The sequence below is a fragment of the Balaenoptera physalus genome (genome assembly GCF_965194825.1).
Source record: "Balaenoptera physalus genome assembly, chromosome: 3".
Classification (NCBI taxonomy): domain Eukaryota; kingdom Metazoa; phylum Chordata; class Mammalia; order Artiodactyla; family Balaenopteridae; genus Balaenoptera; species Balaenoptera physalus.
Genome location: NC_138890.1, coordinates 134938559 through 134954598, shown reverse-complemented (window position 1 = coordinate 134954598; position 16040 = coordinate 134938559). Strand labels below are relative to the sequence as shown.

At 34.6% G+C, this 16040-nt stretch overlaps 2 protein-coding genes across 13 annotated transcripts in view; one reads left to right on the top strand and one right to left on the bottom strand.

The window, feature by feature from the left end:
* LOC309658716 (uncharacterized protein) overlaps positions 1-16040 on the top strand; it is a 69328-nt gene that overhangs the window by 32126 nt on the left and 21162 nt on the right. For all 9 annotated transcript variants that reach the window (XR_014262382.1, XR_014262383.1, XM_082457614.1 and 6 more), the window contains exon 3: positions 12507-12561. Coding sequence is in view for 7 of the 9 variants with exons in the window: in XM_082457614.1 (XP_082313740.1) it covers positions 12507-12561 (55 nt within the window). In the remaining 2 variants the exon portion in view is untranslated. The remainder of the gene's footprint in view (positions 1-12506; positions 12562-16040) is intronic.
* DHX29 (DExH-box helicase 29) overlaps positions 1237-16040 on the bottom strand; it is a 47020-nt gene continuing 32216 nt past the window's right edge. For all 4 annotated transcript variants that reach the window (XM_082457584.1, XM_082457585.1, XM_082457586.1 and 1 more), the window contains 10 exons: positions 15360-15448; positions 14272-14400; positions 14107-14182; positions 13170-13394; positions 11937-12073; positions 11436-11529; positions 6381-6683; positions 5457-5588; positions 4229-4325; positions 1237-1527 (listed from right to left, as the gene is read on the bottom strand). In XM_082457584.1, coding sequence (XP_082313710.1) covers positions 1481-1527; positions 4229-4325; positions 5457-5588; positions 6381-6683; positions 11436-11529; positions 11937-12073; positions 13170-13394; positions 14107-14182; positions 14272-14400; positions 15360-15448 — 1329 coding nt within the window. In that variant the 3' untranslated portion in view covers positions 1237-1480. The remainder of the gene's footprint in view (positions 1528-4228; positions 4326-5456; positions 5589-6380; positions 6684-11435; positions 11530-11936; positions 12074-13169; positions 13395-14106; positions 14183-14271; positions 14401-15359; positions 15449-16040) is intronic.

Below are 16040 nucleotides of genomic sequence, written 5' to 3'. Positions count from 1 at the left end.
AGTCTAGCTCTTTCACCTAACACTTCCATTTCTGTTAATGGCACTAGCCAGAGATTCCTAACCACAGTCACATTTGACTCCTTGCTGTCAAGTAGAAACCTAAAATTACCGATAACTACTAAGTGTATTTTCAGTTTCATCTGCACATAAAGTGAAAGTTACAGCTTCTTTTATTCATTCATCAACAAATACAGTTGACCCTTAGACAACACAGTTTTGAACTGTATTGTGGGTTCACTTATAGAGATTTCTTTCAGTAAATATATTGGAACTTTTTTTGAAGATTTGCAACAATTTAAAAAACTTGCAGGTGAACCATGTAGCCTAGAAATATCAAAAAAAAATTAAGAAAAAGTTAGGTATGTCATGAATGTATAAAATGTATGTTAGATATACAAATACATACAAAATGTATGTTAATCGGCTGTTTATCAGTAAGACTTCTGGCCAACAGTAGGCTGTTAGTAGTTAAGTTTTGGGGGAGTCAAAAGTTACAGGCAGATTTTCAGCTGCATGGAGGGTTGGTATTCCTGTGTTGTTCAAGGGTCAACTATATTCACTGAATGCCTACTATGAGAGTCAAGCAATTAGACTCTGTTCCTACTCAATTCTAATCTTTTGTCCCTCAGATGCAATTTCTGCCTTTGGTTTACACAAAAATATACTTTAAGTTCCTTAACAATCTTGACGGAAAATTCCTCTACATAATCAAGATGGAGTTTCAAAGATACTCAGTAAGTGAAACAAATGAAACCACTGAAAAATTTCTAAGCATGTTTTACTATCTCAAAGTTACCGACCTTACCAATCCAATTATGGGTAGAAAAAGGGTTCAAGAGCAGTGATATCAAAGCTTATGATTGAGGAAAATGGTGCAAGCTACTCATCCCTGAGTTGACAGTAGCATTAGCTATAGCTGCCTATCCTCCAGTACTATGTCTTTGTACTTAGTGGATGTTACTAATATAGGTGGCATCTATTAATAGTGTATACCTTATTAGGTTTTGACTTTGAGTATCAAATATTAAATAAGTGAAGTTGTTCCTTTTTGTGGAAATTCAATTACAACTGGTTTTGGAGCTCATTTCCTCCTCTGGGTCAAGAAGGTCTAAACTCTCTAGACATCAAGGACTGATAGAGAGGATGAGGTGGGTACAAAGAGAATCACAACACAAAGTTATAGATACTATAGACACAGACCTTGCCCATAAGGCACATAATGATGTATACAACATGGATGATACCAAAGAATTTATTGTAAATGTAGTGGCAAATACACTGAGAATAATCATCATTAAAAAGAAATTAGAAAATTACACGTTTAAAGTATGTGCTTTTTTCTGCCACCTTTACCTTATGGCTAGTACCAACATTTTAAGTACTGAGATACTTAATGGGATGGTCCATTTTCACATAATTTCATGACTTTGTCTTCATCTTAATTTTTAAAGCAGTTGACCATGAATTTCAGTTTCAATTATTATTCTGTTTTTATCAATTCGGTAATGATCTGTAGAATCTTGTCATCTGGATGGAAGGAGAAAAAACTCCCATGAATAAATTCATCACTGACTAATTTTCCAATATATACACATGTAAATCACAGATATACTTCATTAAAAGATTCTTTTAAATTAGAATACAGAATTAACAGCAATATTCACTGTAAAACTAGAGATGCCTCTCTAATATAATTTGTTGCCCTACAAATATTATTTTAATTATCATTATAGTTGTATTACACCTATTTTGATAAAAAGTAGGCAAAGGCCTGAAGAGATGATGTGATATAACTGTTGGTCCTCTATAAGGAATTATTTCCTTAAAAATTCTTTTAAGACAGAAGTTTCTTAACTTTTTCACCTGGCTCAAATATACTAAAGGCTTTTTGACTCTTCCATATACTTCAGAACGTGTCAGGATTCCAACAGTATGGGCAAGGAATAAGGAACTCTTTATCCATTTCTCCATGTTTAGTCCAAAGGAAACAAAGAAATTTAACTGGGAAGTGCTCTTGGAGAGGTGTCAATGGCAAAGTGACAGACCTCTCCACACAACAAAGGAATCAAACACCAATTAATCTGATGAATAGACCAATAGAGGCTACATTATTTGCTAGAGGTTTTAACAGCTGCTTCCACTTTTAAACAGTTTGTCTGATATTGTGACTTCCTAACTACTCTCTGGATAATTGTAATTATCAGGGCTCCAAGACTGAAATTCTGTATCTTATTAGATACTTCAGTAAGAGAATGGTCTATGTTTCAATGATTGCAATGGAGAATTCTGATAACGGGGCCCATGGCCTGACACTCTGGTTCCCAGAGGCTACAGTGGCATTTAAAAAAAGGAAAAGGAAAAGAAAGGTCACCTGCTGCAAGGGGAACATGGCAGGTCTAGAAAGAACCATGATTTTTAGTCTGAGGAAGAGTAGAGTAAAAGAAAGTACAAGAGTAACTTCAGTTATTTCTTTTTCAACAGCTTGGTGTTATATCCCAACTTTTCTTATTATAAAGTCCAGAAAGAGGACACTAATGTACTTTATCCTCCCCCCTAAGTCAAAAATATATGCTTCATCAGAGGGCAAGTTCTGCTTTCTCTTTTATGGCAAAGAGAAACAGTGAAATCATTTTAAAATTCATTTTTCTTAATTTAAAAGTTGAGGTTCAACCTGTCCTTTATATAATGTAATTTTTTCTAAGGCTGAGTTGTAGTGCACAAAGTTCCTCAAGAAAAGAGCTCACATCTCTTAATATGTCAAGACCTGATCTAAGTTTCCAGCAGTATAGGAAAACTAATACAGTTTAGCGCTTATTCATTCACCTTCAGTTATGCAAATAAACATAGAATGTGAGGCTTCAGGGTAGTAGCATTAGACCAGTAGCTCCCCACCTTGCCTAACTATGAGAATTAACTGGGATACTTGTTAAATATAATCACATTGAACAAATAAATCAATTCTTAACATCATTAAAAGCAGGAAAACCAAACTGATGTGATGCAATGAGAGGAATATAGCACCAACCAAAAAATATTCTTTTCCTGAAAATCTGATTCTAATCAACTCTCTAGATATAACTACCAGTTTACAGGAAATATAAGAAACAGAGGGACTTCCCTGGTGGTGTAGTGGTTAAGAATCCGCCTGCCAATGCAGGGGACACGGGTTCGAGCCCTGGTCCGGGAAGATCTCACATGCTGCGGAGCAACTAAGCCCATGCACCACAACTACTGAGCCTGCGCTCTAAAGCCCACGAGCCACAACTACTGAAGCCCACACGCCACAACTACTGAAGCCCGCCCGCCTAGAGCCCATGCTCCCCAACAAGAGAAGCCACCGCAATGAGAAGCCCGTGCACCGCAAAGACGAGTACCCCCCCATTCGCCACAACTAGAGAAAGCCCACGAGCAGCAATGAAGACCCAATGCAGCCAAATTCAAATAAATAAAATAAATAAATTTATTAAAAAAAAAAAGAGAGACAGAGAAACACATTAAATCAAAGCATGAAGATGCAACCACCCAAATCCTAAATGTCAGAAATTCTACCAGAAAAATAACCTAGTTTATTAAAAATTTTAAAATGGGGAGGGTAGTAGAGGGGAAGTGTTACAGATTAAAAGAGATTACAAAATAATAACATGGCCATCGGCCTCTCCCACAGAGGAGATTCAGTATGCCTGGAGTAGGTCTTTGGACTTTGTACTTTTAACAACTGCCAGGATAATTCTGATTATTTGGCAAGTTTGGGAAACACTATACCAGACTAAGTGGCAACTCAGGTGTCCACTGCAGATTTCTGTTGAAGGATAATGTACATATTTTATACAGACTAACAGCTCTGCATTTGTGAGAATGGTAGAGAAAACATGCTGGGAACCTCAGAGAAAGTCCCTCTTTCTTATTTTTTATAATAACTATCACTAGTTTACTAGTATGTAAACTAGTAGCAAAATTACAAATGCTCAGTTTTATCATCCTTTTTCTGCGAAATGACCAGAAGTTTAGAAGTGAAGCATAGAAGAGGAAGGAGTAAACCAGAAGAATCTTAAGAGAATAACTAGATTGTGAATAATGAAGAACTGTCTGTGTCTGATGGAATTCAGCATAAAATAAATTTTATTAAAGTAATTTTTAATCACATGGAATTTAAGCCTCAATGAGCTATAGTGTATGCCAGTGTTTAAAAGTATACTGTTTTCTACCTGCATTATAATCAAACACTTACTTTCAAGGGACATCTTAGGATTTTCAAGCTTTTTTCTTAAAACAGAATCAATGAGAATTCTTAGCTGCTTGAAAATGACAGCTATCTTAACAGGTGCCTATTGAGAGGAGATAACAAATTGAACAATGTTAATCCCAGGGAGTGGGAATATGTTTAAATAAAATCAAAGTAAGCATGTATACCTTACAATATGCTTTAGCACATCTTGACTTTAATATAAAACGTTATGGGAAAAATATAAATAAATCACTTCCTGTAGCTAAGATACATAAACTTCAATTTCCTTATTAAGTACCCATAAATTTGATCTCTTTCCAAAATAAAGCAACCATTATTTCAATTGTTTGTTTTCTTCTCTCACTACAGTTTTTAAAATGGAATTTTTAAAGAAAGCTTTATTGAGGTATAATTTATAGATTATAAAAAATTTACTCATTGTATACAATCCAATGATTTTTAGTTAATTTATAGAGTTGTGCAACCATCACCACAATCCAGTTATAGAACTCTACTACCACCTCAGCCTCTTTGTGAGAACTGCACCTATTTTTTAAGTTGCCTTTAAAATTTACATCTCCAGTCTTAGACAAACAGCTATCATGGTATATCGGCAGAATGTATTAGATTTGCTTAAACTGGTCAATGTTGATGAGTTACAGAGAAATAGACTTATTGCCGGTAGCACCGGTTGGTCTAATTTTTCCAGAGAAGAATGAAGAATGTGACAATATGCATTTAAGCTATGAATCTGTGTCTCTTTATAGGTGGCACAATATAGTGGAAGGAGCATGAGTTTGAGGATCAGATAGTTCTAGGTTTAAACCTTGCTCTACCATTAACAATCCATGTAACCTAGGTAAGTTATTTAACTTCTCACTGAGCTTAAGTGCCTTGTCTATAGAAAGAAACTATAGAAATTATCTAACAAGACTGTTAGGGTATTAAATTAGGGATAATCCATGTAAAGTTAACTACTGAAGTATACAACACATGGCAAATTATAATTATTACTGACATTAAATGAAATCTGTAATAGCAATATAACTTGATTTTCAAATTAAACAGATTTAAAACCATATAGGCAAGATAAAATAAGTAAGTCTTCTATTTTAAGTCAAATTATTGGAAGAAGTTATGCAAACTCCAATAAAATTTTAAAAAAAACTACCTCAGTGGTACTGGAAGTAGAAATTTTAATATAATCAATAAGATCAGTTGTAGCATGTACCTGAAAATAGATCCAGCCATCAACAGAGAGAAGACGTTCCCGGTGTTGAACTTCTATGTCACCACCAAAAAGTAAAACTGGAAAAGGGGTTATTAGGGTAGTTTCCCTCAAATATACTCGGGCATACCGTATCTGCATAAAAACAGAGAGGAAAAAAACACTTTACAGCCTAAAAATATAAAAAATTCATTTATCTGTTTCATGTAAGCATTTTTCTATAATTTGCTACTATATATTTTAAGTCAGGTTTTATAAAGCTACATGTCTACATTCTCTTATGTGCATAATTTGTCAATTTTATAATAATCAGAGTCACCACCTGTGCATTTATACTATTAAAAGGATTTTAAACATTAATTGTAAGGCTGAATTATATACCTTGAACATAAATGAGACTATGAACAAGCAATTTTATGCTAATGCTGTTAAATAATTAATGCAACAATAAAATTATGATTAAGTTTCAGAGTGTCTGGTTTCTAAAGCAAGGTTCAGCAATGGCCATTAGTCAGGAATTTGTCACGTTTTACACATTTAAGTTTGATGATATGCTGGGAGTTATTCAAGCCAATGCTTGAAATTATGGATCTTTATTTAATGAGCTATGATTCAAAAGGCTGACTGTTTTAATTGTAATCTACAAATATTTGCTATTAAATTATCTTAGGTTGCACTGTGACTCAAACTGTTGCCACATCATATATAGTTCTATCCCATCCCATATCTCCCTTATTTGGAAATGTGGAAAAAAGACATGTTACATATTTTTGTTGAGAAACCATGTACATCTTGACTTCGAATATAAACAAACATGAACAGCTCAATTTAAGAACCAAATACGATATCTGCTGGGCATCCTAATTTCTTATAACTGATTTCTAGAATAATGCCCTGAATATTGGAATTTAAGAATGAGTACTTTACCTTCTCCTGGTATAAAAGCCATCCATAAGTTTGCAAATCTCGATTTACTGAGGATGGATGTACTTGTGCTTTGCCTTGGGCTGTCTCCACAATGCAAGCCAATTTTTCTGTAACGTCAACTGATTTTGTATAGATTATCTTCCCCACATTGTCATACAGTCCAGCAGTAAGTACAGCTTTAAGAAGGGCAATTTCTTGGAAGGAAAGGGTCTGTGAGGCTCTGTTTCCTTCCAAGCCACTGGAAGTTGTAGATGATAAAAATCCTGCTGCCTTAACCAACTTTATTAACTCCTGCTTTACATCCTGGATTGGTTTGTTGAAAAGAGACAAGATCATAATTAAAATAGAGAAGGTGCCAACCAACCTTGTATTTTATATTACTGTTTCCTATCAAAATTGACAGGATGCCAAAAAGCTAAAAACAGAATTACGACATGATCCAGCAATCTCACTCCTGGGCATATATCCGGAAAAAACAAAAACACTAACTCGAAAAGATACATGAACTGCAATGTTCATAGCAGCACCATTTAAAATAGCCAAGATATGGAAAAAACCCAAATGTCCATCAATAGACAAATGGATAAAGAAGATGATGTATGTATATACAATGGAATATTACTTAACCATAAAAAAAGAATGAATTTTTGCCATTTGCTACAACTTGGATGGACCTGGAGGGCATTATGCTTAGTGAAATATGTCAGACAGAGAAAGACAAATACTGTGTGTTATCACTTATACGTGGAATCTAAAAAATAAAACTAGTGAATATAACACAAAAGAAACAGACTCACAGACATAGAGAACAAACTAGTGGTTACCAGTGGGGAGAGGGAAGGAGGGAGGGGCAAGATAGGGATAGGGGACTAAGAGGTACAAACTACTATGTATAAAATAAGTTACAAGGATATATTGCCAGCACATGGAATACACCCAATATTTTATAATAACTATAAATGAACCATAATCTTTAAAATTTGTGAATCACTGTGATACACCTGAAACTTATTAATACTGTAAATCAACTATACCTCAATTAAAAACAGCCTTTGTGGAAATTTGGCATGCTAAAATTTTTCATTTTTAGCCTTATTATAAATATTAATATTTGTTAAATATTTTCCTAGTCTATCACGTTACTAAGTAAAGCCAGCAGCATAAAGTATATATCTTGGGCTTCCCTGGTGGCACAGTGGTTAAGAATCCACCTGCCAATGCAGGAGACAAAGGTTCGAGCCCTGGTCCGGGAAGATCCCACATGCCGCAGAGCAATGAAGCCCATGCGCCACAACTACTGAGCCTGTGCTCTAGAGCTGCGAGCCACAAATACTGAGCCTGCATGCCACAACTACTGAAGCCCACGCTCCTAGAGCCTGTGCTCCGCAACAAGAGAGGCCACCGCAATGAGAAGCCCACACACCACAACGAAGAGGGGCCCCCGCTCACTGCAACTAGAGGAAGCCTGCGCACAGCAACGAAGGCCCAATGCAACCAAAAATAAATTAATAAATTTATTTGTTTAAAAAGTATATATTTTTGTGCATTAGTCTTTGTATAAATAATATCTTGTTAGTTTAGCCAACTGTTCAGATTATGCATTTTATTAATATATCAGTTTATTTTCAAGTTTAGCACCAGCCAATACTTGTGAAGAAATGTCTTAATATATTACTATTCCTCAAGTTCCATAAATATCTAATATTATAGTAAAATTTTAGACGAAAGACGAAAAGACAACCCTCAGAATGGGAGAAAATATTTGCAAACGAATCAACGGACAAAGGATTAACCTCCAAAATATATAAACAGCTCACGCAGCTCAATATTAAAAAAACAAACAACCCAATCAAAAAATGGGCAGAAGATCTAAACGGACATTTCTCCAAAGAAGACATACAGATGGCCAAGAGGCACATGAAAAGCTGCTCAACATCACTAATTATTAGAGAAATGCAAATCAAAACTATAATGAGGTATCACCTCATACCGGTCAGAATGGCCATCATCAGAAAATCTACAAACAACAAATGCTGGAGAGGGTGTGGAGAAAAGGGAACCCTCTTGCACTGTTGGTGGGAATGTAAATTGATACAGCTACTATGGAGAACAGTATGGAGGTTCCTTAAAAAACTAAAAATAGAATTATCATATGACCCAGCAATCCCACTACTGGGCATATATCTGGAGAAAACTGTAATTCAGAAAGACACATGCACCCCAATGTTCATTGCAGCACTATTTACAACAGCCAGGTCATGGAAGCAACCTAAATGCCTATCGACAGACGAATGGATAAAGAAGATGTGGTACATATACCCAATGGAATATTACTCAGCCATAAAAAGGAACGAAATTGGGTCATTTGTAGAGACGTGGAGGGACCCAGAGACTGTCATACAGAGTGAAGTAAGTCAGAGAGAAAAACAAATATCGTGTTAACACATATATGTGGAATCTAGAAAAATGGTACAGATGAACCGGTTTGCAAGGCAGAAATAGAGACACAGATGTAGAGAACAAAAGTATGGACACCAATGGGGGAAAGCGGAGGTGGCGTAGAATGGACTGGGAGATTGGGGTTGACATATATACACTAATATGTATACAATAGATGACTAATAAGAACCTGCTGTATTAAAAAAAATAAAATTCAAAAAAACATTTTAGTAAAAATAAAAATGAAATCCTGCCATTTGCAGCAGTGTGGATGGATCTAAAGAGTATTATGCTTAGTGAAATAAGGCAGACAGAGAAAGACAGATATTGTATGATATCACTTACTTGTGGAATCTAAAATAAACAAATGTATACAGCAAAACAGAAAGAGACTCACAGATACAGAGAACAAACAAGTGATTACCAGTGGAGGAAGGGAAAGGGGGAGGGGCAAGATAGGGATGTGGAATTAAGAGATATACACTAGTATGTATAAAACAGACAAGCAACTAGGATATATTGTACATCACAGGGAGTTATAGCCATTATTGTGTAATAACCTTTAATGGAGTATAAACTATAAAGATACCGAATCACTATGCTGTATACCTGAAATGAATATTATGTTGTAAATCAACCATACATCAATTAAAACCAGATTAACAGTATGCCAAATTTTTAGTTAACTACAGCCCAAATTACATTAGGGAGAAAGATACTGGAAAGTCAAGGATTAAATGGAGTCATCTGATTCCGTAACATCAACTGATTTTGTATAGATTATCTTCCCAAGACTTTACATGTCATAAAATAAGAATGTCTAAAATGTGAGAGCAATAAAAATGTACCTGAACGCATTTTCATTCAGTCTATTTACTTCCACAGTAGCTCTCCTTTCAAGATTTTTACTCAATAAGGATGGTCACATAGAGAACAGTAAGGAAGAATTACAGAGGACTCTGATGCTAGACTGCAAGAACCTTCTTCATTTGTCTCTGGGAAACATCTTAATTTCCTAAAGAACTCTGACCAAGTTTATTAATGGCAACAATCTAAACTTGTTGCCTAAAATCTTTCTCTACCTCTAGTAGTGCCAATCAACTGAAATACTACGGGGAGGATGAGCATTTTAAAGTAAACAGGATACAAGTGATTAAAAGGTGAAGTGTACATTTACGATTTACTTTAGGCTTCTGGTTTGGGACTTAAGGGACTTTAAGTCCAGGAGAGGAAAGACCAAACAGACAGTTGCTGCCACACCACAAAGCTGGTAAAGAGATTGAAAACCTTGCAGCCCAGGGGAGGTGAAGAAAAGGCTCATAGAAGGAAGGGGGTGGGAGGCAACTTGGAGGTTGGAAGGAAGTGGAGTGGAGATAAAGGAGTGTTGATTAGCTCTCCATATCTTGAACCCCAGTCAGCTGGCCCAGAGGCATCTGTTTTTTCAATTTATCCCTTTTTCTGCTTCAAGAAGGACAAAGTTTATTACACTTAGCGAAGTCCCTGCTGTCATCTCAGCAGTTATTTTATTTTTATTTATTTTTTCTTGCATTCTTCAAGTCTACTGCATATCTGACATTATAGAAGTACACTGTTAGGCTAATCTAATAATCTAGTTTTTATTCATTAGTTCAAAAATATTGACTAAGCACCTAATAGATGCTTAGGTACTAGGTTCAGCAGTTATTTTAAATTACACACACAAAAATTGGTCAAATTATATGGGAATAAAAATATTTTTTAACCTTTTAAAATATGAGCATAGAATAGGGGAATTATGTGAGAGGTTATGGGAATTGTGTGAGAGGTTATGAATACTTTTATAGCATGTCTGCACTAAACACCATTTCCCTTTAAATGTACTAAACTTGAGACATATCAATCAATGTGTGGACCTTGTGTGGATCATGATTTGAACTAGCTGTAAAGAAACATTTATGAGATAATCAGGGATATTTAAATACTGTATAGTTGATGATATTAAGGAATTATTTTTTAAGGCATGGTAATGTTAAAGAAAAAAATAGTCCTATACTTCAGAGACATATAACAATCTGACACCTGGGATTTGCTTCAGAATAATCTAGAGGGCAGATAGTGGATTAACGGGAGTATAAGTAAAACAAGGTTGAGCACGTGTTGATAATTACAGAAGTGGGAAATGAGTACCCAGGAGTTCCCTATACTATTTTGTATGTTTGAAAATTTCCATAATAATTAAAAATAACAGCTGATTATCAGAGTTAAGAAAAACTATAGAATATCCCCAATTCAATTCTATTTTTTAAAATGAGAAACTGAGACTTAATTAACCTTCCTCAAGCTGAGCTGCTGAATAGACAACTATCCTAATTCCCAAGCTAGTGTTATTTCTATGAAATCATGTTGCATCTTTGATCATTTCCTGAATATATTATGATTGTTACATACTATTTTGAATCACTGTGTAATACAGGTTAACTGCTGGGATAAACAAAACAAAAAATCACAAATTTATTAATTCAGCAAATGTTTATTAAACCCTTACTATGTGTCAAGCACTATCCTAGGCATTTCTTTTTCCAAATTAATCCTCTTGACTATATGACCCTGAATTAAGATAGTTGCATTAAGACTTACCTCTAGGGTTAACAGTGATGTTCTATTAAGAAAGTTCCTCCGGCAGTATGCTATTTCAGAACGATAGCCTCCTTCTTGCCGTGCTTTCTTCCATCTACATAAGTAAAATGACCAAATTTTAATATGTTTCCAAACTGTTTTTCAGATGTACTAACCAAAGCTTTAATTACATTATAATCATATCAAAAGAGGAAGTTTTAGGAACTAGCCAATTGTATGTAAGAATTTCAATTACAATACAGATATTTTTTGTTCATGTATAACAGTAAATTCATAACTTCAAGTACAAGGTAATATACACATAATAATACAGAGTACATTCGTAAATTTTAGGATTATAAAAATGTGAATCTTTAAAATAATTCAACTTGACAGATGCAGTAACTAAAAATAAATTTAAATCTTAAATGTATCTTTTTAATAAAAGTCAAAAATAAATTTTTTTAAAAAGTAAATACCCTCAGGTTTGACCTACTGACAAAACCCAGATTATTTCTTTACCCCAGATATGCATTGTAGATCGTCAGATGGTCTGAATCTGCCATAGCCAAAGCTGATTTTGCAAGATCTGCTTCATCTTTTCGACCAATTGGTGTGGTAAAAGGAGACTTCTCTGTCATAACTGCAGCTAGTGTTGCCTATCCATAAATAACCAAAAAATTTGTCATTAAAGAGGTATATATTGAAAGCTGATTTGAAATAGAAAGCAAATCATAAAACAATTGCACTTTCAAGTTGCACGTTTCTTCTTTTCAATTTATCGTGTTCTATAATAGCTACATATTTTCATTTTAATTAGTTACTTTTAGTTTCATTTTATGGAATTTTAAACATTTATCACTTTACTTTTACACCATCTTTGTGGGTAGGGAAGTAATACCACCAGAATCAGAGATTTAAAAAAATGAATATTTGTGTGATTTATAGTCTGTCACACAGTTAAAAGAAATCCCTTAACCACAGCTCAGGGATCTTGACTCCTAGCCTGAATTTCCATTGTCTGCAATGCTCTTTAAATACTTCTTACATAATCTGGACTACATAACAACCCATTTGTTGTTGTTGTTGCAGCTTTTCAGATCAACTGTCATGGCAGAGGATATTTCTTGGACTCAACACAATTCTGGTGAGTATCTATATCTGATACTAGAAAAAAAGAGACTAGAGTAAGTCATACTCTCTCCATTTCATTTTCAAACAGCCTTGATTTGTAGTCCCAGAAAAGGCCACAACTTGATATAGCTGGAAAGTTGGAATGGCAGAGCAGGCATATGAGCCAAGAGATTCAGAGTCACAAAGTTTGTTAATTCTGAGATAATTTGAGAAAACAGAATCGCTGGTAATTGCTAACTCAGAGGTAACTCAGAAAAAAGGAAGTTTTGATTCTACTTATGTGCGGAGTTCAAAACGCTCTAAGAATCACTTACTGTATATTCAATTAAGTAAAAATATTTCAAGTGGGATGTTTGATAGCAAAAGTCTAGACAAGCCAAAACCCTTTTACAAAATAGCACCTACAATACACTTAGTAAATGGATGATTTTCTTGTATATAAATATAAAAAGTTAAATATTCAAAAATTCTCATTAAGCATTTAGATTTCCTGGTTTTAATGTTAGTACAGACATTCTGTTTAGTTAAAAAAAATAAAAGTTAAAATTTGTTTCTAAACTTAATACGTCCCCAGCCAAAATGATATTTACAGTGAAGAAGCAGCAGTGTTGTTTGTCTTACCACTGGATCAAGACAGCCAAAAATGGCACCAAAAATAAGCATCTTGCCAATTTTGACATTCACAGGCAAAGCTGCAAGGTGTTGGCCCAATGGAGTCAGTTTAGGCTCATTTAGTTCACAAGCTCCAATTTTTCGGAGTAAATTCATTGCATTGCTGATTACTTGAAGTTGAGGAGGATCTAAAGCTTTGGAGAGGAAATCTTCAGGAGAACCAAGATTGCATTTCTGCAGATTGAAAAAGTGATAAATTAGTATGTGATCAGAAAGAATTAACAAAGAGATGGTCAAACTGGAACTAAATTTAAGTAAAATTTTAAGCAAGGAGGATAAATGTCTGTGTCTATTAAGGGAGTAGCAAAGAGGATGAGATCTTCCAGTCCATATTTTTAGTTTCTTCATTTCTGATTTTTATAGAATCAAAAATCTGAGAACTGAAGGATATTATAGATCTGTCAGAGTAGGAAGCCTTTGGTCTAGGCTAGGATTTCTCAAGTCCAGCTCTATTGTTATTTGGGGCCGGATAATTCTGTTTTAGGGGACTGTGCTGTTCATTGTAGAATGTTTAGCAGCATCCCTGGCCTTGACCCACTAGATGTCCATAGCATGGTCTCCCTCTCCCCCCAGTTCTGACAACCAAAAATGTTTCTTGACATTCCAGTTTTTCCCTGGTGAGCAATATCGTCCCCAGTTGAGAACTACTGGTCTAGGTTATGAGTCTATATTTTCATCTAAAAACTATGAGTGCCTATGGCAGACTTAAAGCACAGTGGGTTTACTTACAAAAGATGGGGGAAGGGGGCATTTATTAAAGAAGAGTAAATAAAATACTTGAAAATCTAGAGCAACAGAAGGTAAGATAAGTTGAAGTCTTCGTCCCACCCGCCTGCCCAGAAAGGGGTGAAGAACAAAAAATTCATCTAAGTTCCTCTGGGATTACCATAATATGAAGACATAATTCCTCCAAAGGCACACGCAAGATTTCAGGAACAGAATAGTCCATAAAGCCTTCAAATCTGAAAAATAAAATAATACTAAATACATACTATCAGAAATGTCACACTGTACTGGTTTATGTGTTTTTAATTTCCGGGCTATGCCATACCTTTCTCTCGTGTACATTCGGAAACAGAATCCACCTCTGACACGCCCAGCTCTCCCCTGGCGCTGCAGAGCACTTGCTTTGCTGACAAACGTCTCCACCAAAGAACTCATCTGACTGCTTTCATGGTACCTAGAGAAATGTTTTAGGAGAGAATATGTACATAATTGACTGAAATCAAAATCTGAAAAAACTGGAAATATTTGACTCTAAAATTAAGTTGAAGATTAGAGTGCCTCTTAATTATGCAATAAGAATTCTGAGAGTTTGAGAAATGCCACTGTGAACGTTACAATTCAACGCACCTTTCACAAGATACAGTTCAACCCTGAAAACACCTCCTCTACAGGTACAATTAAAAAAATCAAGAGTTTATTTTGTCCTGGATAGTCGTACTCACTTCCAAATATTGCTCAAGTTTCCTAATATTAGGGACAGTGTATATAGATTACAATAGACTACTAAGGTGGTCTCCCTTATTTGTGAAATATAAACATTAAAACATTTATAAAGTAATAATCTTTCTGTTGAAGATTCAGTTAAAGTTATCTATTATGTGCCAATTACTGTACTAGGCACTTTCAATTATGAAATTTTAATTTTTCCCATTTACATATGAGGAAACTGATGATTATAACTGATGGTCATATTACTTGCTCAAGATTATAGATCATAGATTTATAATCCAACTCTGATTCTAAAACTCATGCTCTTTTTTTTGTAATCCCATAAATAATGCTTTTGTAAAACATTAATTTATAAACTAATTTATAAAAATTTATGTTCTGAATATTTTCTCAGCACTTTTCTAAAAGTAGCGATACATTGACATTACTTATGGGAAAACTGATGACATGAATTTTAACATTTATTCTCAGACATTTTAAACTTCCCTACAGTTTCTCTGAGACTTTTTGTTTTGGGCAGAATTAGGACATTTGAGATTTTCCTGATATGGTTCTGTGATCTAATGCTTGCTTCAGCAGCACATGTACTAAAATTGGAATGATTCTGTGATGTCTCCTAAGAATTCAAGAGTCCCAAGCCCTTTTCAGGTTAAAAATGTTTTGATTTGGAAAATCCAAACTTACTTATTTTCTTTCGTTCTTCCGGTATCAATTACAAATACAACATCTGGAATAGTGATACCCGTCTCTGCAATATTTGTTGCTAAAACAATCTGAAAATAAAAAGCCAAAACATTTAGGTAACAACTTTCAGCAATGTGCCATCATTTAAACTCCTTTGGATAGTTTAACCAATGAATTTTAAAAAATGAATTACAATTTTATTTACAAAAATTCACAATCTAATTGCTATTACTGTGTAATTTAAATTTGCTCTAATTAATTTTATCACCATAGCTTATTAATTAAAGTTATAGATTCTTATTCCAACAAAAATACCAGTCCCCTAATTCTAGTCAGTCATCTTAAAAATGACATACATGGAATGGGAAATTGGATCAGAGAATGGAGACTGCTCAGCAGAAACTTCACAGTTAAGTAGATAAAAAAGTAATAGTTCTTCAGTAAGAAGAACTGGTGGGTTGTTGCCCTGGCTCTGCTACTTATTAGCTTTGTGACCTGGGCAAGTCATTTTACCTCTCTGGCCTCCAATTACCTGACCTGCAAATTACAAGGTAGAAAAATAGATGACTTCTTAAGTCCCTTTCTAGCTCAAAATTTCTTAATGGTGATGGCTGAATAGTGCAATCTTCTTGTGGCTTTTTTGTTTGTTTCTTCTTTTTATTTTTTCTGTTGAGTCTTTGG